Here is a 27,017-nt window from a genome sequence, read left to right on the forward strand (position 1 = left end):
AGCAACTGGTCTAACAGGCGGAAAACAAACGACGGCAGAAAATGACAAAATACTACAAACAACGACAATCTGACAAGGACCCGACGAGGAACAAAGGACACAGGAGGGACTAAATACACTGAGGGTAATCAGGGGAACAAGACACACCTGGGAACAATCAAGGGGAAGACAGGACAACGAGGAGACTCAGGACACAGAAACTCGGAATTAAAACAGAAAAACACAGAACCTGACATTTTGTATTTTGCTACAGGTTCCAGCTGGCAATTAGTAAATTATCAGATTCTTTTTATTTATTTATTTATTTTTTTACCAAAGTTAAAAACCTTTTTGTAAACTGTACTTGGATTGAAGAATAAATTGATTAAAACAGTTTTATTGTCAAAAAATAGTAGTATAGATATTTAATACTAGATTTTGTACAAGAAAATGAAACTGCAACTAAAGGAAAGATGTTAAGGAAAAAAGAAACAGTGCTTTTTATACTTTGACAAAAAATGTCCCTTTCTGTACTTCCAGGCTAATGTGATGTATCAGACAGTTGTCCACTGCAGAATGTAGTCTTTGGGACGATCGCGCCATCTTCTGGCCAACATTAGAATCAGGGATGGGAATTTCGGCATGGTGCCAGGATCCGCACCATTTATCTCCATTCACTGACCAAGTCTGTTCTAAATAAATAAAAAGAAGTCATAAATAACATAAAACATAAAGTAATCACGAACAACTACCACTGTAGACACAAACAGTCTAAAACATTTTGCCGTTGATTTTTTTTTCTTCCTACACCCTGTTGCATTATTTCTGTTCTAATCAAAATAAAACTTTGACAAAACTTTCAACTTAACACTCCGGCATTTAGGTAAATGTTTTTAAAAACTAATTGTAACATCAACATTTAACTGAAATAAAAGTGAACACAAAAACAAGTTTTAAATCTCATAATTATAATTTTGAATCGTTTGGATTGAATTTGAATATCACAATTGTGACTTTAAAAGCCAGTAACGGAAATGTCAAAAATTTGAATTATGACTTTGTGTGTCATATCTCACCTCGAAACTCAAAACTGGACTTTATATTTTACAATTACGTATTTTTGAATGCCACAATTATGTTTTTAGCTAATTATTATGACATGAACTGTGACATTTCAAACGACTGAAAACCTTAATCATAGAACACGAAATTATTGTCAAATAAAAAATAATTTATATATATATAAAAAAAATAATAATAATAAAACGACTGGTTTCTGATCTCTTCGTTCAGTCCTCTAAATGAACCGGCACACTGAGTCGGATCAGTCGCACCGGACACATTTCTGCTCAATGCGACTACATTAACTCGTCACACATACGTGTCAGTGTCACTAATTCTGAAAGCTGCCAAGCCATTTTATGTGATAATAATAAAATCTAATTAGGGATAATTTGTTTTTTAATAAGTTACTTAAGAACAATTGAGATCGTATTCATCACATCTTAATTCGTCCAAACAGATCCTGGTTTAGAATATTGTCTTCCTCTGTAGTGCCACTTCGTGTTGCGAACTGATAGTGCGCGCGCGCGCGCTTGTGTGGTTTGTGCCAGTGAGCGCGCGCGTGTCTCTCTCTGCGTGTGTGTTCCGTTATTTTCCGGGTTGTGCTCAGTCAGCCAGGCAGGGTCTGTGGTGGTTGTACCGCTGCAGCTGCCAGCTGACACTTCCACCGAGGAGAAGCTGAGGTCACACTCGGCTGTCTCTGTTTCTCTGTCTGTGACCGACGCTGCACATCATCACCACCATCATCATCATGGCGGATCAAGGCGAATCTCCGGTTCCTGTCCACCATCCACAACCTACCATCAGCTGGCCAATTACCAGGGAGTCCTACGAGCTGCAGGAAGTCATAGGTTAGTACCCGGAGAAACGGTGTTGTTGCGGTGAGGAGGCAGCCCTCGGTGGGCTATCTGTCGTGAGCGAAGGAAGAGGGGCCTACCGGCTTTTTTTTTTTTTTTTTTTTAATATATGCAGCAGCGTCCTCTGCTTTGCAATGCGGATGTTAACAGACACTGTCGGAGTCTACCGGTCTACAGTAGAGCTGCGCAGACAAGGCGGAATCAGTGTTTCTGCATGTGGTGTAAATGTCACATTGAATAGGCTACGTCCTCTTTCAGCGCGCACGGTTTAAACGCTAAACCACAAGTTTATTAGTTCTTGCTGAAATCACTGTTGCTGTGCCCTTCCTGAGCTGGCACGCGAGCGGAAATATGAAACAGATTGGAACTATCCCAGAATCAGTAATGTTCACGATGTACTTTTCGAAATGAACAACTACGTCAAAATTATCCGAAATGAGTAGGAACTTTCTTACTCTCAACTCAAAAAAAAAAAAGAAAAACATTTGAATTTGCTCTGCAACTACCGGTTTTTCACCGTCAGTCTTTTAAGGGAAACTCAAGTCAACTTTTGAAGAACAGAAAATCCCAAAATGTACAATATTATATTTTTGAACATTTGCAAGTATTCAAAACAATATGTGAACTGCAGTAAGTTTTCTTTTTAATAACTAGAATAATTGGTAAAAGTACTATATCTGCCCTCCCTCCTATACCTGCAAAAAGTTTGTCTAAAACTATACAAGTGCAAATGAAATAGCTCCTTCCATGTTTTTAAAGTTCAGGTCATTTTGTTCTCTGTGTTTCATTATATCTTGTGTTACAACTGTTGTTTATACATTCATAGCAACAACCATTATTTGTGTGACAAGTCATCTGCTCTATTATGTCATTCCCAAAGCATGTCATAACATAATTATGCTGTTGAACTGGCTATTTAGATACACACACAACCCCCTTTCCCCACTACAGCCCTTGACTATTTGACAATCAGACTAAATGTTTCATGTTTTAGGTCAATGACAATTACACGGTGTATGCATACCTGTATATATAATATTTTGTATTGACTTTTGCGGGAGATGAATGGTAGAATAGTTGTCTATACAGTATGTCTTGAAAACATTTTGGTTTCCTTTTACTTTTGCAGCTAATTCAGCAATATGCTTACGTCATTGTCCATTTGAATGACCCTCTTGTACCCAACCTTTAACTTTTTGGTCTTGAGACTTGCAGAGTTTCACACTTCTCTGCCAGATGTCTGTGTATTTCCATTGACGTAAGACAAGGAAACAGTGTATTTGAGGTATTGCCTTAAAATAGACAGGTGTACCTATAGTCAGCTCAAAAGCCTTCAAAAGCCTCCATGACAACATAATCTGTCTAGAAGTTACAGGAATTGGAGAAAGCAAAATAAATTCTCCGTTTTTTTCCCCTCATTGTTCTGGTATTTAGCAAATTGAAATCATTTTGGAAATCCTACTTTACAGAAAAAGATTATCAGTTCAGATAAAGTCGGTTTCTTCTCTCCTTTGTTTTCTCATTTTTATGAGAAAACAATGTCTTGACCCTATTTTCGGTCATATGTCAATGTGAAAACTGGTATAAAGGGATGCCATCTAACAGGTCAAAGTATTTATAGACATTGAAAGTTAGAATTTCTGACATTTGCAATGTGTCAATACATTTCGAACAGCCCTCTGCTACATCTACACTGCACACTCTGATATTGCTGTGACCATATCTTCAGGTGGATGGTTTTTTTTTTTGTGTGTTTCTTGAGCTTCACCTACTTTCTACAGCAAACCTCTGATGCCTTTACTGAACAACTAGATTCATACTGAAGCTAGACTACACTTATGTGAACTAGTTATTTATTAGTTGACTTCTGAAAGGAACTGATTGCTCCAAATTTATTTGGAGTATTGCATTAAAATGGGACAAGTTAATATTTCTGCTACACTGTTCAGATTTAATTTAAGAAAAGAAATTGAAAAATGTGTATTCTGTACACAATTCTGCACTACTTTTTATTGGTTTATAATATGAAATCCAGATAAAACGTGTGAAAGTCTGTGGTAATATTTGTTAAAATGTGGGGAATTGTTTAAGAGTTAGTTGTTTTCACAATCAGCAGTCCCATCTCACATGACATAAAGCATGCCTTATCTGCCAGTAACAGTTGGCAGTGTGCCTTATGTCTCAGCAATTATATGTCGTCGTGTGATCGTGTTTGAAAAGAGTGATGCACTCTGCTTGCATTTACTCCAGTTGTCACAGACGAAACACAAAAGCTGTTACCTAAACACAAATGCCTCAGAGGGATGTTGAAATGTAAAGTCCTCCAGCTGTGCATGTGACGCTAGTCCCTCTTGACTCATATCCCCCTGTGCTGATGCTGATGTGTGGCTGTGATTCCAGGCAGTGGGGCCACAGCTGTGGTGCAGGCAGCCCTCTGTACCCCCAGACAAGAGCGCGTGGCCATAAAGAGGATCAACCTGGAAAAATGCCAGACCAGCATGGATGAGCTGTTGGTGAGCACATTTAATATGGGCTATTTTCTCAGCCTTGTGCTTTACACCACTCTCTAATGATTTGTTGCTACATTACCACTGATAGCTTTAAAGTTACACACATTTCTACGGTTAACATGACTCCTTAGGGATAAAATGTTTTGATTTTTTAAAATGTAAAGTGTCGTGCAAATGTTCTATATCTACAGAAAGAAATTCAAGCCATGAGTCAATGCAGCCACCCAAACATCGTCACCTACTACACTTCCTTTGTTGTGAAGGATGAACTTTGGTTGGTGATGAAGCTCCTGAGTGGAGGTGAGTTTAGTATGATGTAAAGTTAATAATACCAGACATGCAGCAACGAAAAGTTGACATTCAGCTTTTCATTGCTGCATTGTATATCATTAATATAACTGATTTTCTCAAATCAGTGATCGGTGGGTAGAATACTAAAAAATAAATCAGATTTACTTTTTTCTCCTGTTCATTAAATATACCACAATAAGATCTTTGTTACAGACTCATTCTGGCATTTTGTTGATTGTAACTTTCAGAATAAAAATCCAAAATAAAATTTTGAATAAAATTTTAATATTACATGAGACAAATAGAAAAGTAAGTGATTAATAATGAATTCTTATGTATGTTATGTATGGCTATGTTCATGTACAATCATGAGGAAGAGTTAGAGTTAAGGTTATAAAGAGGCTTCACTTATCCATTTTCCAGGAGTCTGGAGCGTAAGGCACAAAGGGATATTGCTAAAGAAGTTAGTTGTTCACAAAATGCTTTGTTCAGAAATATTAAAGGGAAGTGTAGTGGAAGGAAAAGCTGTGATAGTTATGGGTGGAGGAGCAGTAGGAATAATGCAGCCTTAAGAGGACTGTGAAGCAGAGTCTATTGAAGGGATTGGGTGATACTCACCAGAGTTCAGTTCTGTAGAATCCACTATACATACGGCTACACATCTGTCTAAAGGCATAACATAACATTTCTATATCAAAAAACCTTAGTTTCCAGTTATATTCAAACTGTCTGGGAAGGTGTTTTGGATTTTCATTGTCTTCCATATTCATCAATATCAACAGTAAGGAATGCTTTATATGTATAACCTTGTCTATAAGTAATTTATATAACATGAGTGAAATTAAACCTTTGTAGGAAATTCGTATTTGTTGAGATGCACCAGAATTTGCTATAATACCACAGACTCATCAGGCTCAATTGTAAATTGATTCCAACAAGATCTGCTGTAATGTATTGTACCGTTGTTTTTTGTCTGTTTAATATATATGCTTAAAAATGAGAGAAATGCCTTTTTTTGTGCCTGATGTTATTTAGGCTCCATGCTGGATATAATTAAACATGCGAGCAAAGAAGAAGATAAAAGTCTTCGAGCATTAGATGAGCCAATTATTGCCACAATATTAAAAGAAGTTCTAGAGGGCCTGGACTATCTCCACAGAAATGGACAGATTCACAGGTAACACTTTTGGTTTCTGTTCATTATTTCTAATATGAAGATATTTAATTATGAAAAACTATCATTGAAAAAATATATTTGTGAAACAAGTACTTGTTTTGCGAGAGCACACATTCCCATGTAAAACCCTGAAATAATGACCGAATGAAGCAAGCTGCCAAAGTAAAATCCTAAAGTGAAAGTTCTTTGTGTTCTGTACACGTCCTTGATTTCAAGGTCAGTGTGAATATGGAGCGTAAACCTCTATGAGCCCCTCGGGCACAGTTCTAGATAGTGATAGTCAATGGGATCTGTCAACATGAATGGAAGAATTGATGTTGTCCCACGTGACTTTGATGTTTTACTCCATTATTGTTTTGCTGACCTCAGGGATGTGAAAGCTGGGAACATCTTACTGGGAGAAGATGGGTCTGTTCAGATTGCAGGTTTGTTACCTTATCACACTCTCTTCTGCTTTTTTTCATTTTAAAGAACCAATGTTGTCCCAATTTAAAGGTTACAGCATTATTTTCTGGTCTCTGCTGTAACACACTGGCGTACTTTAGCCATATTTTTTTTGTAATGTTCTTTTACATTTTGTATTTGCATAACCTTGACTGAATTTATGCAAATAAAAAAAACTGTCCAAATTGTGTATTATTGGGTAAGTTTTACTCATTAATTTATTTGTCTTTTATTGAAAAAAATGGAGGCTGACTGATTGGACGATTTGTTTGAACCATACAAAAACAAAGAAAGTTGGAAGTGTTTAAGACTGATGCGTTTTAATTATTGGTACTGTTTTAAGCAAAATATTTTTAGCTTGGAGAATTTTTTTAATATGACCCTCAAATTTGCAATGACATTTTTATGATGGTAGCCACTATGATTATGTTTTGTTACTACAGATTTTGGTGTAAGCGCATTTTTAGCTGCGGGGGGCGACATGACGAGGCACAAAGTTCGAAAGACTTTTGTTGGGACGCCGTGCTGGATGGCTCCAGAGGTGATGGAACAGGTAAGTCTTTTGTACTTTTCAATTATTCCTCTATTTGGAGATACAGATTTATACAAGCATCATCCTTATTATAGCCATTTTCTTACTTGTTAAACATACATTTAGAGATCTCAGAGACACACATATTAAGTCAATGTTTAAGTTTTTCTGTGAAACAAAAGTAAATTAAATAAAAAAGTATTAGTTATTACTGGAAATACAAATGTAAAAACAATGTGGAAATCTAAATAATTAAATAACAGCTGCAAAGTGTATGATCTGTATAAAATTATTTTTTACAAATTAAATTTTTTTAGTTCCATTTATTTTTTAATAGAAATTGTTACTGGTTCAGATAAATATGCTGATGTAGTTAAGAATTCTTTTAGTGTAAAATTATGCAACAATATTCACCTAAAGCTGTTTTACATAATTTTACTTGGTATTCCAATGAATTTAGAGGATGTCGTAAGCTCCAGATGCTTTCATTATGTTCTATATTAGTTATATTCATCACTTATCACAAAACATAAATCCTCTGAGCCTTGCATAAGTATGTCTTAATGTCTTTTATAACTCCATGTCTGCAGGTTCGAGGCTATGATTTCAAAGCAGATATGTGGAGTTTTGGAATTACAGCGATAGAGTTAGCAACAGGTTCTGCACCCTATCACAGATACCCTCCAATGAAGGTAAGTGTTCAGGACAAAAACAATTAAATAAAATATTTGCATGGAGTCAGTTAGATAGAAATACCATAACAAGGAACTTTGAAATACATTCTGGTCTAATTTCTGTCCAAATCAGTCCAATAACACCCAGTCTCATGCTCAAATTTATATTCAGTAACATATAATCCAAGTCAATTCTAGTTGTACTGAGAAAGCTCAAGCAAGTGAAATAAGTAGTTGAAATTGCAACAATCAATTTTCCTTCTTAAAATCCAAACATCTAAAAAGACATAATATGTTTGCCTCCTTTACTTTCCCTCTTTTCCCTCCATCCCCATTGTATTTTGATAGTGCTGCTTGGATGTCTGGGTGTTTTTTGACTGTTTTTGTTTGTGCTTTCAGGTTTTAATGCTTACCTTACAGAATGATCCGCCCACTCTAGAGACAGGTATTGAGGACAAGGAAATGCTCAAAAAATATGGAAAATCTTTTCGAAAGCTTATAACTACGTGCCTTCAGAAAGACCCTGCAAAAAGGTTGGTGCCACAACATATGGATGAGCATGGAGCTGAAGCAGTTTGCACTAAATAATGATTTAACTTTTAGATAGTGCTCCAGACAGGCATAATCATGACTCTTGTTTTCCCCTTTAACTTGTAAGAGTTTCTTAAGTTTTTCCTTGATGTGTGTATTTGTTACTGTAGCATTTATATCCTATATCTAGAGAACGTTTTCTGCACATGTTCGATTATTTGAGCTTGACTCTTTTTTGTAATTTTTTTCCAATGGCATTTTCACTTTGTTTTGTCTGTAGGCCTACAGCCTCTGAGCTTTTGAAGTGTAAATTCATCCAAAAGGCAAAGGTATTTCTTTAATCTTAAATATTTGCTGCGCTGTCTTTGTTTGGTTTTATTAACATTTGATGACTTGAAGCCATATTCGATTCTATAGATTATTTTCATACACACAAAACACATTATTAAGATTTATGAGTCATAACAAAATCAGACATTGAGGTGTAGCTGACTTTTTATGTAAACCAGACCATTTTTAGATGACCATAGATTCAATCATGTCACTGATTTTGTTTTGGTAAATAATAAAGAAGGGGAGGTAAGAAAGGCACATCTCAACAAAAGTAAAAAATTATCAGATTTTAATTCAATTCCAAATCTGAAATTTGTATAGATTATTTGCTCAGAGTTTTGTATTTTCCACAGAAGCTGATCAATATCACAAGTTTAGTGAATTTGCAGGGTTGGCAGCATGATAGGCCAGTGATTATCAGCTTTGTCTTACAGATAGAATCTCTGCACTGTGTTTCTTTTCCTTCTGTTGCATTTACAACAGAAGGAAATCCAGATATATATACATCATAAAAAAAGTTTTAAGTTATTGCTAAATATTTTCCTCTTTAACATATACAATACTTTTCAGATTTATTGAATTAGGATTTTAAGAATATGCTTTCACAGTATTTGTTCTTAAGTCTTACTGATTTACTTGTCATGAATACTTTCTTATGCCTGATCCAATGTTTGCGAGTATGGGAAGGACCGTGTTTAAATTACAAGCCATTTGTGGTTTGCATGGCATTATTCATCTTTGATGATTTTAAATTTTCTTTACTTTGTTCATCTTTTCCTGCAGAACAGAGAATATCTTATTGAAAAGCTTTTGAGTCGTGCACCAAAGATATCTCAAAGAGCAAAGAAGGTATGTTTATGTAATTTTTTGCCCTCTGCAATAACAGTTATTGGTTAAACATAAAAAAAAAATCTTGTGGATGGATGGACTGCTTTCAGTCCATGATGTTAAATTTACAGTCAACACAACGTATGCACTCTGTCTTCTTTTAGTACCTCCAACAACTTTTACCCCTATGTATAGACTATATAAAAATGTGGGCCACAGTCGCATAAGAGTCATGCTGTGCAGATCCACTGACCCATGTGTTATTATGACTTTAAGAGCAGCTTCCTGCGTATGTCAAGACAAACCTGGATAAATGGATTGTTAACATAAGTTAGCAAAACTGTTATGGTGAACAGGGAGGAAGTGCAGTTTTTCAGGCACAGCTGATGTTCGCTTTACATAATAATCCCCTGATGCCCAAGTCTGAGGCAGGATCAGAGGGAAGGGTGGCTGAGTGGAGGGGTGGAAATTCACTGACATGGTTCAGTCTAAATAGAGGGCATAGTAGACAGGACAAGCATTAATGTTCATGACCTTATAATTACGCACAAACGGGGTAGGGTGGCATAATGTTGATGGTTTATGTGTGAACTACAGACAGACTTTCAGTGCCAATAACAGAGGGAAAGGGTACAGGCTGCTCTGTCATTCAGGAGTTCTATAGCAAACCCAGGCAGCATGCTTTACTGATTTGCTGTCATGCAGTTATGTAAAATTAGAAGTAAAACAAGCTTCAGCATTGTGAATTTGGAGAGTATTACCGTACTATAACATTATAACAAAACTACTTTTTTCAGAATGGATAATTGGGAAAAATTTATTTTAGCATGTTCCTTAATGTCTACATTGCTTTTTAGATGTCTTAAAGGAATAGTTCTAGAATTTTGAACTGAGGCTCTATTAAAAGGGGTCAGAATATTATGTAAGACTGACCTTTTTTTAGCTTTAGGATTGAAAGACTTCTTTGATCCCTCTTGAATTTGGTATAAAATTCAGCCTCCAATAATTTGGATTTATTCTAAATGAAGATAAAATTAGAACTATTTATTGTATGTAAAATATTATCCGTTTATAATTTTTCAGCAGAATTGTGCTTCTGAATTATTTTAAACTATCCCTTTACTATTGATAATATTGGTTTCTAAAGGTCTTTTTAAGTTTTCTTTTAGATTTGGCTGCTTTGTTTTTATATTTTGTGACCTATCCAGTATAATATGTTTGTTATATGAGTCATTTCAGTCTGTTCTACGAATAATGCAAACATAAAAAAATATTTTGAACTAGTGTGATGAACCGCTTTTTTGTCTAAATATAAAACACATCATTGCAAAACCAAATTTTAAATTTGCTCTTTAAGCACTTTCTTTTTCACAACCTGTTGAAAACTCAGGCTTGGTTCCCCTTTCTTGAGTTGAGTATGAAACCTGCTAAAGATGCAGTACATATTTAGCTTGGATCTGTGGTGCCCATATATGGCTCTCAGGACCCACTTTCCTGCGTGTTTTAGATGTGCCCTCTCTCCAGCTAACTTGACTGAAACAACTGCATTACTTGTTCTGAATTCAATCAAGTTCTCCAAGGTTAAGGACCTCTGCACTAGACTGATAAAATGAAGCATGATGCATGTCCGGTGCCAGGTTTTCTGTGAAACATGTTCCTTTATTCTAAAAACATGACTTTAATATACTGTTTATCTGCAGTGAATTTTTTTAGGCCTGCTACTTCTCCTTTTGTTTTTGAGTCGTTCCCATTTTTTAAGTATACACTACATGACAATACACATAATTAGTTCCATGGACTGGATAAATGGTTGAAAAGAATGTAATTTAAAACTTTCCCTCAATGTTGTAAAAATGTGCAACATGAAATACAAAGTTGAAGTAAGGCCTGATGACGTTGGCTGTAGAAAATTTGCAGCAGAGCACGGATTTTGCACGGATTTGACCTACAGAGTCTACAACATTAGAAGCTCAGCAACATTATCCAAAACCTGCGGATACAAGCAGTACTCCAGAAACACAACCACCTCAGGATATTGTGACCTTAGCTGCACCCAAACATCACTGTTCAGCTCCTCTCTTTGCACAACCTCCTTAAGTCTCTTGACCTTCTTGATCTGCAGCATTTTCCCACTGACCTATTGCAACCCTTGTTGCTTGGCACTCAGTTTTTCTTTTCTTTTTCTTTGTGTGAAATTTGGTAGTCATGGTAAAAATATTGACATATCTAGGAAACAAATACTGATAGAGTTTAAAATAAAAAGGCTGGAAATGCATATCAGGCACACCTTCTCATTTTACAAGGGAATGAGAAGGAGATGGCAGATTCTTTCATCAGGAAAGTAATCACAGATGGTATCTAACAAATGAAATGAAAACTAGAAAAATAAAAAAAAATCAAATTTGTGGAAATATTGGATAATTTAGGTAGAACAAAGCAAGTATTTGTTGCATACTAAATTTGATTGTTAATAAAAAAAAAAGATTATGTTCACTAAGGTAGGTAGTTATGATTCGAAGAACCAATATTACCAGCAGATGGCGCTCTAATACACACAATAAATACTTCAGGATACCTTGGTGGATCAGTTGTCAATGTAAAATATTGAAACCAATGTGGATTTTAATTATTGATTTAGCACATGCAAAATACAAGCTGAACAAACAGAAAATAGATTTATATTGAGTTCAATTTTATGATCCAGTGGACACATAATGATCAAAAAGTTATTGAATTCTGTAATGATGTGTTCTAAATGGTAATTTTCAGAAGAGCTATTAATAAAGAACGTGGAGAAGTTGTGGCCTCTGAAAACATCCAAATCTGCCTGTTGCTTGAGCAGGTTTGGCTTCTGCCTGAATTCAATGTGTTTTGCTAAAGGACCCTGCGCAGAACTGGGAAAGCCTTTGTTCTCAGTCAGATTTGGAAGGTAAACCTGACACCAGCTGGAAGGGTAGTGCTGCTTTAACTCTGACCTCGACTAAAGCCGAGGGGAATTTATGGTACTGGCTGCTCACAGATCTCTGTCAGATCTGTGTTGTCTCTTCCGTAATACTTTGGAGTTGAGCTCATCTCAGTCTTACAAACTGTCCCAATTTGGGGGGCATTTAGTGTGGCTTTGAATAGCTAATTTTCATGTAAAGCTCTGTAATGTTTGATTAAACAGCTTTACATAGAGTGACTTTGCAAAACTATTCATACCCCATGAACATTTTTGGTACAATCATAAACAACAACCTATTTAATTTCAAGATTTTTTTTGTCATATATCAGTAATAATAATAACCATAAACTTTATAAGGAAATTGCAATAAATATTGTGTGGTTTTCAAATCTGAACAGAATGGTGGGCATTTTTTTCTAACCTGCTTCAAATATATAAAATAAAATTCAGTGCAACCAACTTCGTTCAGAACTTATCTAATAAATTGATTAGATAACTCCTAACTACCATTTCCACTCAGTTAAAATTTAGCATTTCCATTCAGCGCTCAGGGGCTTGTTAGCGAACAGCAGTGAAAAGCAATGTTAGTCCTATAAAATATTTGGAAAAGTTTACGGAGCTCAACTGTAAAAAAATTAGAAAAATATGGTGCAACTGCAAACCTACTCGGTCTAAATTAATAGACCGAGCTAGTGAGCATTATTCAGATTTACCACCAAAAGGCAGCTGATAATTCTGGAACAGCTGCAGAGATCCACAGCTCAGGTAGGAGAAACTGTTGCTTGCACTCCACAAATTTGACCTTTATAGAAGAGTGGCACAAAAACCATTACAAAGTGATTCAAAGTTGATGGCTAAATCCAATTAAAATTTCCGTCTTAAAAATCATGTTCACATGTATGTTATCTACTATATTTTAGAAAGTAGAATTGACGCAAATGTTCAATCACTAGTTGCGCAAAGCTGATACAGTTAAACAATTAATCTGGAAAGAATTCACAGATATTCACTTGTTCTACATTTGCTAAGTTGCTGTGTCATTCAAAAGTCGTATTAGATAAACCTTTATATGTGTAATTTATGTGTATTTATACACATAAATACCTCATTATGACAGTGTAAAAAAGTTTGGGATTTTTACAAATGTATTAAAAATTGAAAACCAAGAACAAAATTCAGAAAAAAGTCATGTTCTATGAATACTTTTCAGATGTGCTATATCCCAAAGACTTGCAGATGCAAACGAGGATAAATGTGTTTAATTATTTTTATTTGTAAATCATTCATCACTCTCAATCTGCTTCACATGCTCTACTTCTTGTTAATTTAACATCTAAAATTCCCGCAACATGTAAGTTTGTGATAAAGGTGAACGAGGCATCAATACTTTCGCAGACGTACAAGTTTAAGTAAAATACATTATAGGTAAATCAAAGTGACCTTGTGGACTCAAATAAAAAAACAAAACAAAAAAAGCAAGACACGTGTAACATTAATGTTTGTCATGCTGGTGAAGGTGAGGAGAGTCCCAGGCTCCAGTGGCCATCTGCACAAGACAGTAGACGGGGACTGGGAATGGAGCGACGACGAACTGGATGAGGGCAGTGAGGAGGGTAAAGCAGCAGTGAATCAGGGCAGGGTAAGTGAGGCATTACAAATACATTGTATTTTTTTCAGAAACAAGACAGATTTACTGCTTTAACACAGTTGTTTTAAAATATTCAGGGTTACTCAGGTGTTTTATGGGAAGCATAAACCAGCATGAATCCTCCCCCTCTGTTTGTGACAGTGCTCTTTCCTCCCCTCCTGGATCAGTTGGTTTTGTAGACATTAGAGGGTTGTATAAGGTTCACTGTAGTGAGCAGGGAGATCTATGTGAGAGGTGGAGGAAGGAGAAAGTGAAGTGTATTGATCAAAGAACCCTTTGATAAATGTGTTATGGTAAAGAGACATTATGTATTATACAATAAATAACATTTGTAATTATTTTAAAAAAATAATTACTGCCGATAGAATATCATTTAAGTTTTCTTTTAGTTGACTCTGGTAGATTGCTTTTAAAGAGTTTGGAAGCAGATTTGAACATGTGAATGAAATGTAAAACTATATAAAAAAATGAATGAAGTGACTGAAATTGATTATTTTATTACTCTATTATTAAGATTATTAATTACACAGATGAATGTGTAAACATGTTTTTTTTTTTTTTCCAGTCACGAAGGGTCAAATATGAGGCCAAAGACGTAAGTGAGATTCTCATCTCATTTATTATTTAAGGAAGAGTATTACTACTTACAAAATTTATAAACCTTTTTGATAAAGAAGCAATTAGGTAAATAGTTTAATGTACAGGTTTGGCTCCATGATAATTAGAAAACCAGATAAAATGCAATTATTTCAAAATGTTTTGTAAAAATCACAAGTTACTAATTTAGTGCATATTATATTTTTTGTGACAATGTATTAAAGTTAGCCAATGTTTTTTTTTTATTCGCTCTTTTCTGTTTTTCTCCCAAGATGATTTTAAAATTCGTAATTTGCGCAATCATGCCTCTCAATTTCTTCCTCATAGAATGAGGAAGATGCCAACAATGTCCCTATAGAAGGCTTGTCTGTACAGCATCCCCAGGTGAGGGATTCTGCAGAAGCAGCGCTAATTTGTCATGATTCAATGACCTTGATGCTGCAATGATTGTCTGCGTGTGCATAATGTACATGTGCAGCTGGCGCTATGTGTGTGTGTGCGTGTATGTGTAAATGTGAGAGTGTCTGTCTCCAGGATGGATGCTCTCAGCAGTAATAACTCACAGTAAATGGTTGCTTGCCTGACAGTGCCAGCTCAGTGGATAGGTGTATCTACCCTCAAGACTTACTGCCACTGTTACTCATTTTCCAAAATCTATTGTCATTGGGAAAGTGAACCAGAGCATTTTTGGGGTTGTCTTATGTCCCACTTAGAAATGATCTCAGAAGACATTTTTTAATCAAATTATCAAGTCTTTCTGACATAAAAGACCTATAATGTAGCAATATAATAATTGTAATTATATAGACAAATAATATATTACACCTTTATTTATTGTTCCTTTGCTTTTCCTCTTACTTTCCCAACTTTCCCTACAGATTAGATAAAGGGATTCAGTCATGCATTGCATTATAGATTCAGCTCTGCACACATTCTGAATTTATTCTGATTACATGCTCCTTTTTCACTGCAGGGCATGATGTTTTTGTCTATGTTGAAACTGCATGAAAATGGGTAAACTGATTCATGCAGTTCATTCCCTGGTATTTTCGATGCAGGTGGAACCATATGAGAATACACCCTTCATTCAAGGTGCTGTGAACATGGTACTACGGCTACGGTAAGGCTGAACATAGTTTCCTACATTGCTCACATACCAAAGAACATTCAGTATGTTCTAAAAGTATTCACTCCTCTTATCTTTTTTAAATTTCGTAATTTTTACATAAAAGATTTTGTATATTTTATGGGGGATTTAAGTGACCGGCTAACCCAAAGTGGTGTTAAATTGTAAAGTGGAAGAAAAATAATTGTTTTCAAATTGTATAATGTGAAAAGCTCTGGGATGTAATTTTTCAAGGTGATTTAGATAAAGTCACTATTATTTCTTTATTTTCACTGGAGCAGAACAGATAAATCTGTTCTTCTTTGCATGAAGGAATTTGTACAGGTCACTTGATTTTACCTGCAGCGTTTGGTGACTTCTTCTGCTACAATCTTTTTTCAAAGACTTTATTGTTAAGAAGCACAGTGACATGAAGAAGTTAAGTCTTGTTGTTCAGCTAAAAATATGAATTCAGATACTCAACTATTGTCAAATGACAATATTTATTAGCTGAATTTGAAAGAGATGAAAGTCAAAATGAGATTGAGCTTTTCATCATATTAGTGTGCTTTCTATTACTCTGTTGATGATTCAAAAATGTTAGAGATATAAAAAAGAACTGGACTCAAGATGTGCAGAAATGGACAACCATTTATAGGTTTTTTGATATTTCAGAGTTTGTGGCTCCCCAGTGAGGTGGTGTCCAAGTGCTGATTTGCTCATGCAGACATCTGAAGGCCCCCCGTCAGGCTTCAAGAACAAAACATAGGTCCAAAAACAACAGGTGGTAGTGAACTGTTTACTGCAGAGTAGTCAGAAGGGCTTTGATGTGTTTGGCTCTCTGTCCTTCAGCTCTGTAAAGTACAGAGATTTTGCCTACTAGTACTCATACAACCATATAGATAATCAGCACAACAAATAGAATCAATGCAAAATGCATTTAATGTCTTTGACGAGCTACATTAACTTAACATAGCTACTGTCTGCTATAAATATTTCTGCAAATACTGTAAATAAAAATGGTAAAATCTAATGACATTTCAATAGACGAGCTACACTGATACACTGAAAGACAGCAAAAGAAAAAAAAACTGTGGAACAAGTATAATCTTTTCTCTGACTGGATCCCACAGGGCTTCCCCATGGTTGCAAAAAAGGTGGTGATTCATAATTTTGATAAAGTCTGCTAATAAAAAATTTATTTGAAGAACATATATTTTCAAAAAGTGGATCCTAAACAATAAAAAAAAATAGCTTGAGCATTTTATAAAAGGACAAGCATTAAATGAGTGAATTCATGAGATAAGAATAAACATCTAATTTGTTCTTCTCAGGCAAGAAAAGTTGAAAGCTGATTAGCATGGGGTTATAGTAATGAGATTCCCTCTGAAGCAAATAGTTAGTAATTGGAACAGTCTGATTATTTTTAGTCATGTTTTTAGAAAAAGTATGGAGGAGTTTAGAAAAAAGAACTACAAGCAGTCTACAGTATAAATGAATGTATGCACATGCATATGTCAAAATGCTTATATTAATACATATTAATAAAAGTAAACTGAAGTCTACTGATAATATTAAAAAAAGACAGGATCAACTGAGATAAAAATGACATATCCATGTTTCTTTATAAGCTTCTCACATGAAATCCAGACTTACATAAATGTCAGCTGTTCTGAAACATGGTGCTAATATTGAATTTTGGAGAAATATTAGTATTTAGTCTCAGGGAGTTTGTCTGCAGTTGTTTCTGTAAAGATTATATTAATAAACTTTTATATTCTGCACAGCCATCCCAAGCTGCATACAGATTGACGAGAAAGTAATTGCTTTCCAGTTATTTACTTAAATGGAGCTGTTATTAGCTCCATTTAAGAGAAAAATGGAGATAATTTTATTTGCTCCATTTACCCTTTTAACAGGATAAAGTTAAATCATTGAGATGGAGGAAGAAATCTAAAAATTAATTTGGGGCTCTGTAAAACTGGGACAAGACTATTTACAATTTTATGAGAGACGTAGATATTAAATAATAAATTTGTTGATTGTAACTCTAAGAGTGATAAATTGCATGTAGTTCCTCAAATATTTAAAACATTGTGTGTGTCTTGAGTTGTGGCTTAAAGTTCCTCACAAATGTGACATATGGGTTTGCAGAGTGGTTTACATAACTGGACTGGAAACCAAATTAATCTTTGGTTTTCAACAATATCAGTTCCTGCCTGCCCCATAAAACAGAGGGTCGCAGAACACGAAAACATTTTCTCAGATTCGTACAGCAGTACTACGTGATCTGCACAGAGAAAAGTTTAAAAATATTTTACTTTGTTCTTCTATTGGAATATTGTATAAAGGCTTGACATTCTTTTGCAACATCATACCACACATGCATGAGTGATGCATGGTTGATGGAGATAATAGGCAATTAGACAGCTGCTACCTTAGTATTTGTATCACTATATCGGAATTAAATTAATGAGCTGCTCTACACAGTTTGCTCGTTGACAACATTCTATTTTTCCTCTGAAGTTGTGCCTTTATGGTAAATTTAATTATTTCCCTAATGAAGCTTGTTTACAATCATTGTGACAGATAGTCTTCCTTCAGCACCTATATTCATTACACCGTTCAATGTGAAAATTGTTATCTAAAGGTCAGATTGTGATGTTATTGGTAATGACAAAACTTCACAGGATTATCACTCATCTTTATTGTCATCCTCCCAACGGAGTGTTTGAACACCTGCGTGATGTTCTCATTTCAGAGCCCTCCTCTTTGTTATAAAAAAGAGAGAAATCTTGTCTCTCTGTTGTTTTCTCTCCCAACATTGAGAGAAAAAAGATTAACAACTGGAATGTGAATATTGTGCTACACTGAATAATGACAGAGACATAAAGTCCTCCAAAGGTTTGGAGGCCAAATCAAAGTAAAAATGAGCTACTGTATTTTTTTTAGGATATCACAAACAATATTTTAACATTGATAAGTATTAGACTGAATAAAAATATATTTACCTACACAACAATGAACTCAAGAAGCAACATTGTTGTTCAGACATCAACAAGGATGAAATTAGTCTGAGATACATTTTTGTGGTAATCGCTTTCATTACTGCAACAGTGTCTTCAAGGTACAAACTTTTGATTACCTTAATTGGATGGTTTATAGATGCAGTAAAGAGGCAGAAATAACCTCTGCCATTTTGCTGACAGTTTTGAGCATCTTTTATCTTTTGTTGGTGTTCAAAGAGATGCCTGAGTAAACATGGGGAACATTAAGATTTACATGACATTTTACTATATGGTTATCACAGCAATTAGAGTGGTCTACAAAACTCCATAAATGATTACAGTAACACAACAATAAAAATTTCCTTGAGTATTCAAACAGGACGCCAACATTTCCAGATCCTGTATAGCCCATAGATTTTGAAAACCAAATACATCAACATAAAATAACTTTCTGTTTTCTTATTAGCTTCACTGACAGTTGTTGCTACAATGTTACATTCTCCACAGTTTTAATCACTGACACAATCACTGCTCTGAATGTTTGCGCAAGACACATAAACGCCTATCTTGTTTCTTACTCTTCTCAACTAAAATGTATCTCAAGCACAACACACAGCAAAATATTCTCTGTACCAGAAAGCAATCTCACAAATTCATAAAATAAATCTACTGATATATTTTCTGCATAAGTCCATGTGAATTGTATAAGCTCACTTTCTATATTGTATTTCTTAAATGTTCAACAAGTCAGCCAGAAAGTTACCTGCAGGAGCAGAGGACGATGGGATTTAGATTACTATCCTGAGGTCAATATCTGATTAAAGAATAATGTAACTAGTTTGACTACTTACCTAATGTGGGTAGAAACATACCAGATCATCTCTGAAGATGAGAAAAGTGTTTTCAACAATGCTTTCACACTTGTATTTAGCACTATTAGAACATGATCAACTTGCTCAGGATGGGTTTTAGTGCCAAGTGAATGGAGGCAGAGAAAACCATATAACACTTTCTTCTGCTGTCTCATTAAAGAAGGTGGTAAACTGTAGGAACATTGTAATGAACTATAGAAGCAGTTTAGAAATAGTAACCTTGTAAAAGCTTGATATATGTTAATACTGAAAACCAGCCGATGTTGACTGAGTCTGAAGCCTGATTAGAAGGTAAAAGAAGATTTGCCAGACTACTGATCACATTTTTCTGTCTCTGCTCTGAACAAAATATGACTGAATCATCTGCTTCAAGCATGTGGCTTTGTGTTTCTAAACCTTTTTTCTGCTGTAGTTTCTAATCCTATTATCTGTGCAACCAGACATGATCTCCTGTTTGTTCCCTAACCTTCAGCTGCCCAGTCATGTTTCATTCCAGGCGCAACCCAGTGGCTCATGTCCCCATTGTCTTCCCTTTCAGGAACTCCAAAAAGGAGCTAAATGACATTCGGTTTGAGTTCACCCCTGGGCGAGGTAAGAGCTCAGTCTAAATTATTTTTTCTAAATTTCACTTTTCTTTGTAATAACATTCTCTCTCTCTCCTTATTGATACATGTGTGTAATAGGCAATATCATTGTGCTGTGGGCAGCATCTAATTTTGTGTGTAACACAATTACCTGCCAAGTGGAATGATGCAAGCCAAATGTTTTTCATGTTATTCCCTCACAAGACACTGCTGATGGCGTCTCCCAGGAGCTTTACTCAGCCGGTCTGGTGAATGGACTCGATGTCTTAATTGGTAATGTCACACCTCTTTGTCTTCAATAAATTGTGTTATTCTGCAGTTCATGAATCCAGTTCACTGTGACACATTTGTAAAAACTGTTTGTTATGATAAGCAGTATTAACAAAGAGGCTAAAACAATTAAAGGGAGTAATTTAAAAAAAAAATCCTTTCCACAATTATCTTTTTTCCAAGTTCATGTAGTTTCACCATGATAAGGTATTGTACTTAAATCGCTCCTTTGTTTTACTTAAACAGTGAAAAAAAAGATGCTACATCAAATTATTGGTAAAAGAAAGTATTTTCTTACCTGTTTAACTTGCTCATAAACAACTAACTATGCTTATAAACAATAAATGTGATCATGATAATCTGGTAGTTGACTTTACTTGAGCTATTGATATTAGTTGTGAGATAAACTGTGTTGTGTCCTTCTCCTTTAGCTTTGTATTATTGCTCTTTCTCAAAGTCGAGTTTCCAAATGTGTCCACTGCTTTTGATTGGCGAAGAGAAATATGTTCTCCTTAATTACAGTTACTTTGCAACTCTCCCACATTTCTTGCACAGACAGTCTTTGTAAAAAAGTGCTGTTCTACTCAACATATTTTAGTAAAAATGTCTTTTTTGTTTATGTATGTTAAAATGAGCTACAATGGATACTTTTGGATCTATTATGGACATACTGTGTCTTGCTGTTGTAGAGGGGATGACTCAAATGGCTCCATTTACTTTTGAAAAGTGCATAAAATACTCTATTAAAAACCAACAGGATGGAAGATTATTTTTTATTTAGCCTTTATGCTTTTAAAGTTTTTAGGTCTTCTGTTTCAAAATGTGATATTTGCTCTTTAAACTTCTCAGAATGAGAAAGGATTGGTGATTATATTAACATTTGACTCTCCGTGTGTTTTCATTTGAACAATGATATTCTCTCTTTTCCCTGTTACAGTTGCTGCTAACCTTCAAAAGATTGTAGATGACCCAATTACCTATAAAGTGTTGACCTTTAAGCTGGTGAGTTTCCAGATGAAGGATTGGCTGATGACAGCCTTAGTGAGTTTTGTCATGCCTGACAGTGTCCTCCTGTTAACGGGCTGTTGATGCATGGTGTGATGAAGGATTCAATTGCTGGAGTTACTGCTGTCTAGCAAAACAAATGACTTCAGGGTAAACCAACATCTGTTGCTCTGGTTTTTCTGTTCCCGCACAGAAAAGCATTTTATTTGTCAAAATATTTCAAACAATTTTGTGATAGTAAAGTGACAAAATTTTTAAAAAGTGTGACTTTTGCAGCTGTTTATTCACCAGTGAAGCCAAGATTATAGCATATATTTGAACATCATCCTCTGAAATGCAGCTAATGTGTAGATAGATTCATAATTAGTAGTAACTTTGTTTACTATGTCTGCACTATTAAACCTGTCACTGTGTTGTGGTAAAGACCTTAGCATAAATGACTACCTTTTGTTTTGTCAACAAACACAGTGCTAAACCAGCTAAAGTCACATAACTCTATTCAATATTGATTTGTTTTTCTGATACAGTGTAGTATTAGACTCATAAATCTCTCACAGTAAACAACATTATCTACACTTCTGTGCACAATGAGAATGAACCTGTCCTGTGTTGTATTTTGAACAACCCAAAACATAACATTGTGTGCTGTTGAATGAAGTTGTCTGCTTACCTCGAAAAAGATATCCAAGCTGTTGTATGTTCTGCAGGAGAAACACAAGTTCCAGAGAATACCAGTGATATTTTATTTTGCTGCGTTTCTTCGTGGACACTAGTGGTAGGTCTGTGATTGAGATTTTCACAGGCTGACTAGATTATGTCATGCTTTTGTTAAAGTAAGAACATATCACTTTTTATGAAGAAAATCGATTTAACAATCAATTTTATGATTGTATGAGTTTTTTGGATTAGCCCATGTTACAGGTCGAAGCATTTTAAAATCTAATCTTTCAGCCATGTTTTCCAAGTTTCCCCTGTTATATTTTCCAAAGCATATTTTATTTCCTAAGGCTGCATAACTGTGGATCCTGATAAATCCCTGCTCAATTATTCTATTGTAAGCTAAGAGTTATGAGGGCAATACCATAAAAGCCAGGGAGTGACAATAATTACCTTCACAAGGGAAACAGTGCATAACACTTTATGTACATAATTTATAGAGTGGGTGTCTCTCTGACAGCTTTATGGTTGAAGTGACCAAGAGATCCAGTGGTCTCTGAGCTCAAAACTGACCTATCCTACATCACTGCCTCAATGTTGCCCAGACAATCAGAGGTCTCAGACCCCTGCGCTGGTCAGGTGAGTCTCTCTGAACTGTGACTGGTTGAAACAATTATATAGTCTCAACTTTTCTTTAGGGAACCTAAATAAAACCCAAATTTCCATTTTGATTTACAGAGAAATCAAAATGAGGATTAAATGGGCTATTGGAAGTAGACACATATAAATGGTAATGACACCAATGCAAATGGCTAATGGAAAAAAAAAAATAAGTTAGTGTCTACCTGGAATGAGCTCTGTAGTTAAAAGAGGAAGCCCATTTTAGCAGCTTCAATCTGGAGTTTAGTTTTTTTGGTCATGAAGGTTATGGCATAACATTCACCGCCATGACCTTCAGCATCCTTAAGGGGATGAGCGAAAGTGTCTTGTGCTTCAGTGATGGTAGGATGAGCTGGGAAATGGATACTTGGACACCTGGGCCAATATCTAATAAAGGCGAGCTTGTGGTCTGTTGGGGTGAAGAACAAGCTGGACCAAAAAAGTAAAGCTCTTCATTTTACCATTTTATCCACTCTTATAGATGCCCTACATAAATTCTACTCGATACACATTGGCATATTTTAAAATTTTTATAAAGGACTCAGTCTCAGTAAAAGTCTCAGTAAAAAAACACAAAAGTTGAATGTTGAAAGTCTTAGGGCCTAGTAAACATGAAATATACTTGCCTCTAGTCATTAGATCTCTTGTTGTTACATGAGCTAACTGATGAGGAAATAATCCAGTTTGAGCATGGACAAATTATAGTTTTATTTCCTAGCTGGAGAGCTTCTTGGACTCCAGAAGATATTCTGTCTGGCAGACAGTTAATTGCTTTTCAAAATTAATTATTGCAGCTTGCAGAGAGGTGTAATTTTTGTGAGGAGGGCGCTCTCAAGAGAAAACAAATTAATAGGCAAATTTTACACCCTGTACTTCCTGCTTCAAATGATAAACACATCATTTCAGACAATGTCATATTAAGTGTTTCATACCACCATAAAGAATGCTCTTTCATTATAATACAGTTACATGCCTTTAATAGGTTATTTTGACTTTGATATGTGCTTTCAAATAACTTGTTTGAAGTAAAGAGTCAGAGGAAGGACAAAAGCTTTGTTGTCTTGTAGTATCTTTGACTTTTCTGGTTCTCCTTACAACTACAATAAGATTGTAGAGGATTGACCTTTGCTTACAGCTTTGGGTATAACATCTTCATTTCTCACAGTTTGACTCTGTAGTTTAAAAAAAAACACAGGTACACAAGAAAGACATAATCACTAACAGTGAGCAGTGGAAAAATGGTTAGTTGCTTAGCTCCTGTAAGTTGTCAAGGTTTTTAGACAAAATACTTCCATTGGAAACCAACATTGATGTGTCTAATATCTGGGTTTAGTATGGATAGTATGTCACGCTTATCTTGAAGTCTTGTTTTGGCTTTACCCAGAGAGCTATCATTGTAGAAATCAAAACACATTGCAAACAGTTTCACCACTTTGTACACATTCATCTATTGTTTTCGGGTTGCAGAGATTCTGGGTACACAAAGGAAATCCACATATCTTTCTTCCCAGCATCTGCAATATTATTCCGGTTGATCCCAAGGAATTCCCAGGACACAGGACACTATGTAGTCAGCTTGGCTCGTTCTGGGTCTTTTCCTTGGTCTTCTTTTAGATGGACATACTTAGAAAAGCTCCAAGAGCAAGTACCTAAGAGGCAGACCAGTTCTAAACCTCTCACTTGATTTTTTTTATAAACCATAGAAAGAAGCCACTCCTCCTGGATGAGAAGTATGCCCCGAGTCCGAGAGAAGCTAAAAGTCAAGGCGTAAAGATGACTGTAGAACCACATCATCTGCTTCCAAACAGGGCATCCCCCTCTTCATGACCAAGCTTTAAGATTCCATCCAGGAACACCATCAGTAGGATTGTGAAAAGGGATAGAATCCAATCTACGAACACAGCTCTTGCTTTGGTCATGCAAAGATGAAATTAAGTTTAATAGCAACTCTGGCTCTAAGCTCTGACGAGTCTTACCACAAAGTCCGTCAAAAGACATGGCCATATAAGCCTTATGCAGATAACCAGTTGTTTCCAAGAGAAATATAAAAAAAAAAAAAATCTAGGGAGCAGTCTTCCTTTTTCTTGTCCTAGTTCTTGAAAGGAAAAGGCTTTCATTCCTGGTACTTCACACAAGGCTTGAAACAGCCTCAGGGCATGCTGAAGGCCATGCCTTCAAGTGCTGTGTGCTTGAAGATGCACACAGCATCAGAACTTTAGGTGTCCAAACTAGACACCCTTCTCTCTACGACTACGACTTGAGATCCCACTGACACTGACACTCCAAATTCTCACAAAAGGCTTGAGGACCAGATGGCTTCAAGCAAAATAAAGACAATTATGCTACAGTGACTTTTGAAAGTGCTCACATGCTTCTTAGTGTTTACATTTACACAACTAGGTTACTGTAACTGTTTACGGTAATATATGTTGAAACGAGCAATCGGCCTAATTTTTTAAAAATGATTTTAACTTGTATTATTTGTTTTACATATTTTTTGTCCTCTCTTTCCAGGCTTCAGGATGTGATGACACAGAGATCCCAGATGAGGTGAAGTTGATCGGCTTTGCGCAGTTAAGTGTTAGCTGATGTTCATCTTTGAAGCAGATGAGTCAGGGAAGACAGTTCAGGGCAGACAGACTGAGGAACACACCCCAACAACCATCACTTTCTGCTATATCTTTCTCAACTCCCTCCCAGAAAAGCCTTTCTTTGTCTTCCGTCCTCTGCTCTTTTTGACTTTCCCAAAGCTCTGTCATCGCTTTACCACCACCTCTGCACCGTCGACTTCCCTGCTCGCTGTCCGTTGACCTCTAACCTTAACATTCCAGCACCCAGCGCACAGAACAGTACCAGGATACAGCCCAGGAACCAAAAGATGTACTCAGATGGTGAAAGAAGGTGATAAATATGTAGCTTTGAACGTTTTATTTATTTTTTCACTTCCTTTAATTTCCACTGCATTACAGTTATTCATAGCAAAAATCAAATTATTTATTGAAATAAGATGATATTTAAAATTTTATTTTTCTGTCACATTGTTTTGTTTCCACTGTGAAAATAAATGTCCTCCCACACTTAATGATTTATGAAAACTGCTTGGGGTTTGTGTCAGAATGTAAGAATCGGTAAACATGTAGACATAAGCACATTTTTATAATAACATGATGAATGTTTTAAAATAAAACACCCAGAATGAATTGTTTTATGTGTTCAGACCTGTTCCACGAAAAATGGAAGTGTTTGGTTGAGTGCAGCGAAATAAATGAGACCTGGATGTTACTGTGCATACTTTGCTGCTCTCAACAGTGTTAACACTTCAGAAAATGTTTGAGGTGCCTTGTTCATTTTTCTGTGCCTAAGAAAGTTGTCAGTGAGTGAGACGACACTGAGAGCAGAACTTGCTGATTGTCACTTCATCAATGCATTCCCTGCAATGATTTAGTTCACATGTGCAGTCCAAAGACTGCCCAAAGAGGGAAAATGAAATGCACTTTTGAGTTGGGATGCACAGCCAACAAACTGACTCCTTAATTTATGTGCTTTCAGACAAATAAAACCCGGTGGAACCTGCAGTTGTATGCTCTTGCTCCAATTGGTGTCTATCAGATGCCACAATCCAGCACTGGGTTTTTCTTTTTGTTTTGTTTGAATAAGTAAAGTAGCTACCTAATTGTACGACATCAAAAAAATGTATGACATTAAAAAATGGAACCAAATATCGTATGCTGAGTGTGAAGAGCCATTTGTTTGTCAAAACAAATCCAGTAGCACTAAATCATTTTAGGTATAAAAGTGTTAAATAACTCCTCTAAAAATGTTTATTTTCTGAAGTAAATTATTGTTTGTTTTTTTTATGTACACTGTGCATCATTTCAACGTATTATCCATTTCCCTTCTCTGTAATCAGCTAATGTCAAATTTCTGATATGAAGCAACAAATAAAGAATATTTAAGAAATGCGTGATTTCTTGATTTCATTGCTACAAATTTGCCATCATCAAAGGAAACTGATTGTTACATTGGTAGTACTATCAATCTCTAACATCCAGGATGACAGAAAAGTTTTAAAATTAGATTATTGAATTTTGGCCATAAATTACTGCTTTACAAATATTCTAAACATTAAAAACACAGTTGATATTTACATGGCATAATGATAAATGGACACAAATCTCGTTTAGGATTGATAACATTGATCGTTTATAACATCCTTCCTTAATTATTGACTTTAACCCTGCTCATTTTTTATTTTTTTTAAATGAGATCTAACAAATCTGCAAAGAATAGAGGTCAAATAATCACTCTTTGTTATGCCAGCAGCTTCTGTGGGCTTTCTTTACAATTCTTTAGTTGCTGCAGATTGCACTGATACCTGTGCAGTTTTTTTTCTGTTACACATTTTCCTTCCACTTAGTTTCCTAGTACTATTCAAGGCTACATCAGTCT

At 35.5% G+C, this 27,017-nt stretch overlaps 1 protein-coding gene across 3 annotated transcripts; it reads left to right on the forward strand.

The window, feature by feature from the left end:
* The first annotated feature begins 1,619 nt into the window (after positions 1–1,619).
* Positions 1,620–26,532, forward strand: stk39 (serine threonine kinase 39). Of its 3 annotated transcripts, XR_008606148.1 has the most exons (19): positions 1,620–1,892; positions 4,299–4,411; positions 4,600–4,708; positions 5,735–5,876; positions 6,246–6,301; positions 6,764–6,873; positions 7,443–7,544; positions 7,926–8,059; positions 8,338–8,386; positions 9,174–9,239; positions 13,679–13,801; positions 14,376–14,405; positions 14,735–14,791; positions 15,466–15,527; positions 19,931–19,983; positions 20,181–20,249; positions 21,184–21,248; positions 25,083–25,469; positions 26,118–26,532. XR_008606148.1 is itself a non-coding variant. In XM_055032350.1 (18 exons), exons 1-18 carry the CDS (start codon positions 1,793–1,795, stop codon positions 25,155–25,157), a joined length of 1,515 nt encoding a protein of 504 aa, XP_054888325.1. In that variant the 5' UTR covers positions 1,620–1,792; the 3' UTR covers positions 25,158–26,532. The 3 variants fall into 3 exon arrangements, 2 of the variants coding, with proteins under 2 accessions (XP_054888325.1, XP_054888326.1); XM_055032350.1 differs by having other exon boundaries at positions 25,083–26,532; XM_055032351.1 differs by lacking the exons at positions 14,376–14,405; positions 14,735–14,791 and having other exon boundaries at positions 25,083–26,532.
* Positions 26,533–27,017: the final 485 nt, after the last annotated feature.

Source organism: Poeciliopsis prolifica, unplaced genomic scaffold (genome assembly GCF_027474105.1).
Source record: "Poeciliopsis prolifica strain line A6 unplaced genomic scaffold, Auburn_PproV2 SCAFFOLD007, whole genome shotgun sequence".
NCBI classification, from domain to species: Eukaryota; Metazoa; Chordata; class Actinopteri; order Cyprinodontiformes; family Poeciliidae; genus Poeciliopsis; species Poeciliopsis prolifica.

What these genes read in the sequence shown, in the direction of transcription:
- stk39 (XM_055032350.1), top strand. Translation starts at nt 1,793, where the DNA reads ATGGCGGATCAAGGCGAATCTCCGGTTCCTGTCCACCATCCACAACCT. An exon ending in AGAAATGGACAGATTCACAG is followed by an intron (nt 5,877 to 6,245) that starts GTAACACTTTTG and finishes TGCTGACCTCAG; the next exon opens with GGATGTGAAAGCTGGGAACA. An exon ending in TGAGTTCACCCCTGGGCGAG is followed by an intron (nt 19,984 to 20,180) that starts GTAAGAGCTCAG and finishes TTCCCTCACAAG; the next exon opens with ACACTGCTGATGGCGTCTCC.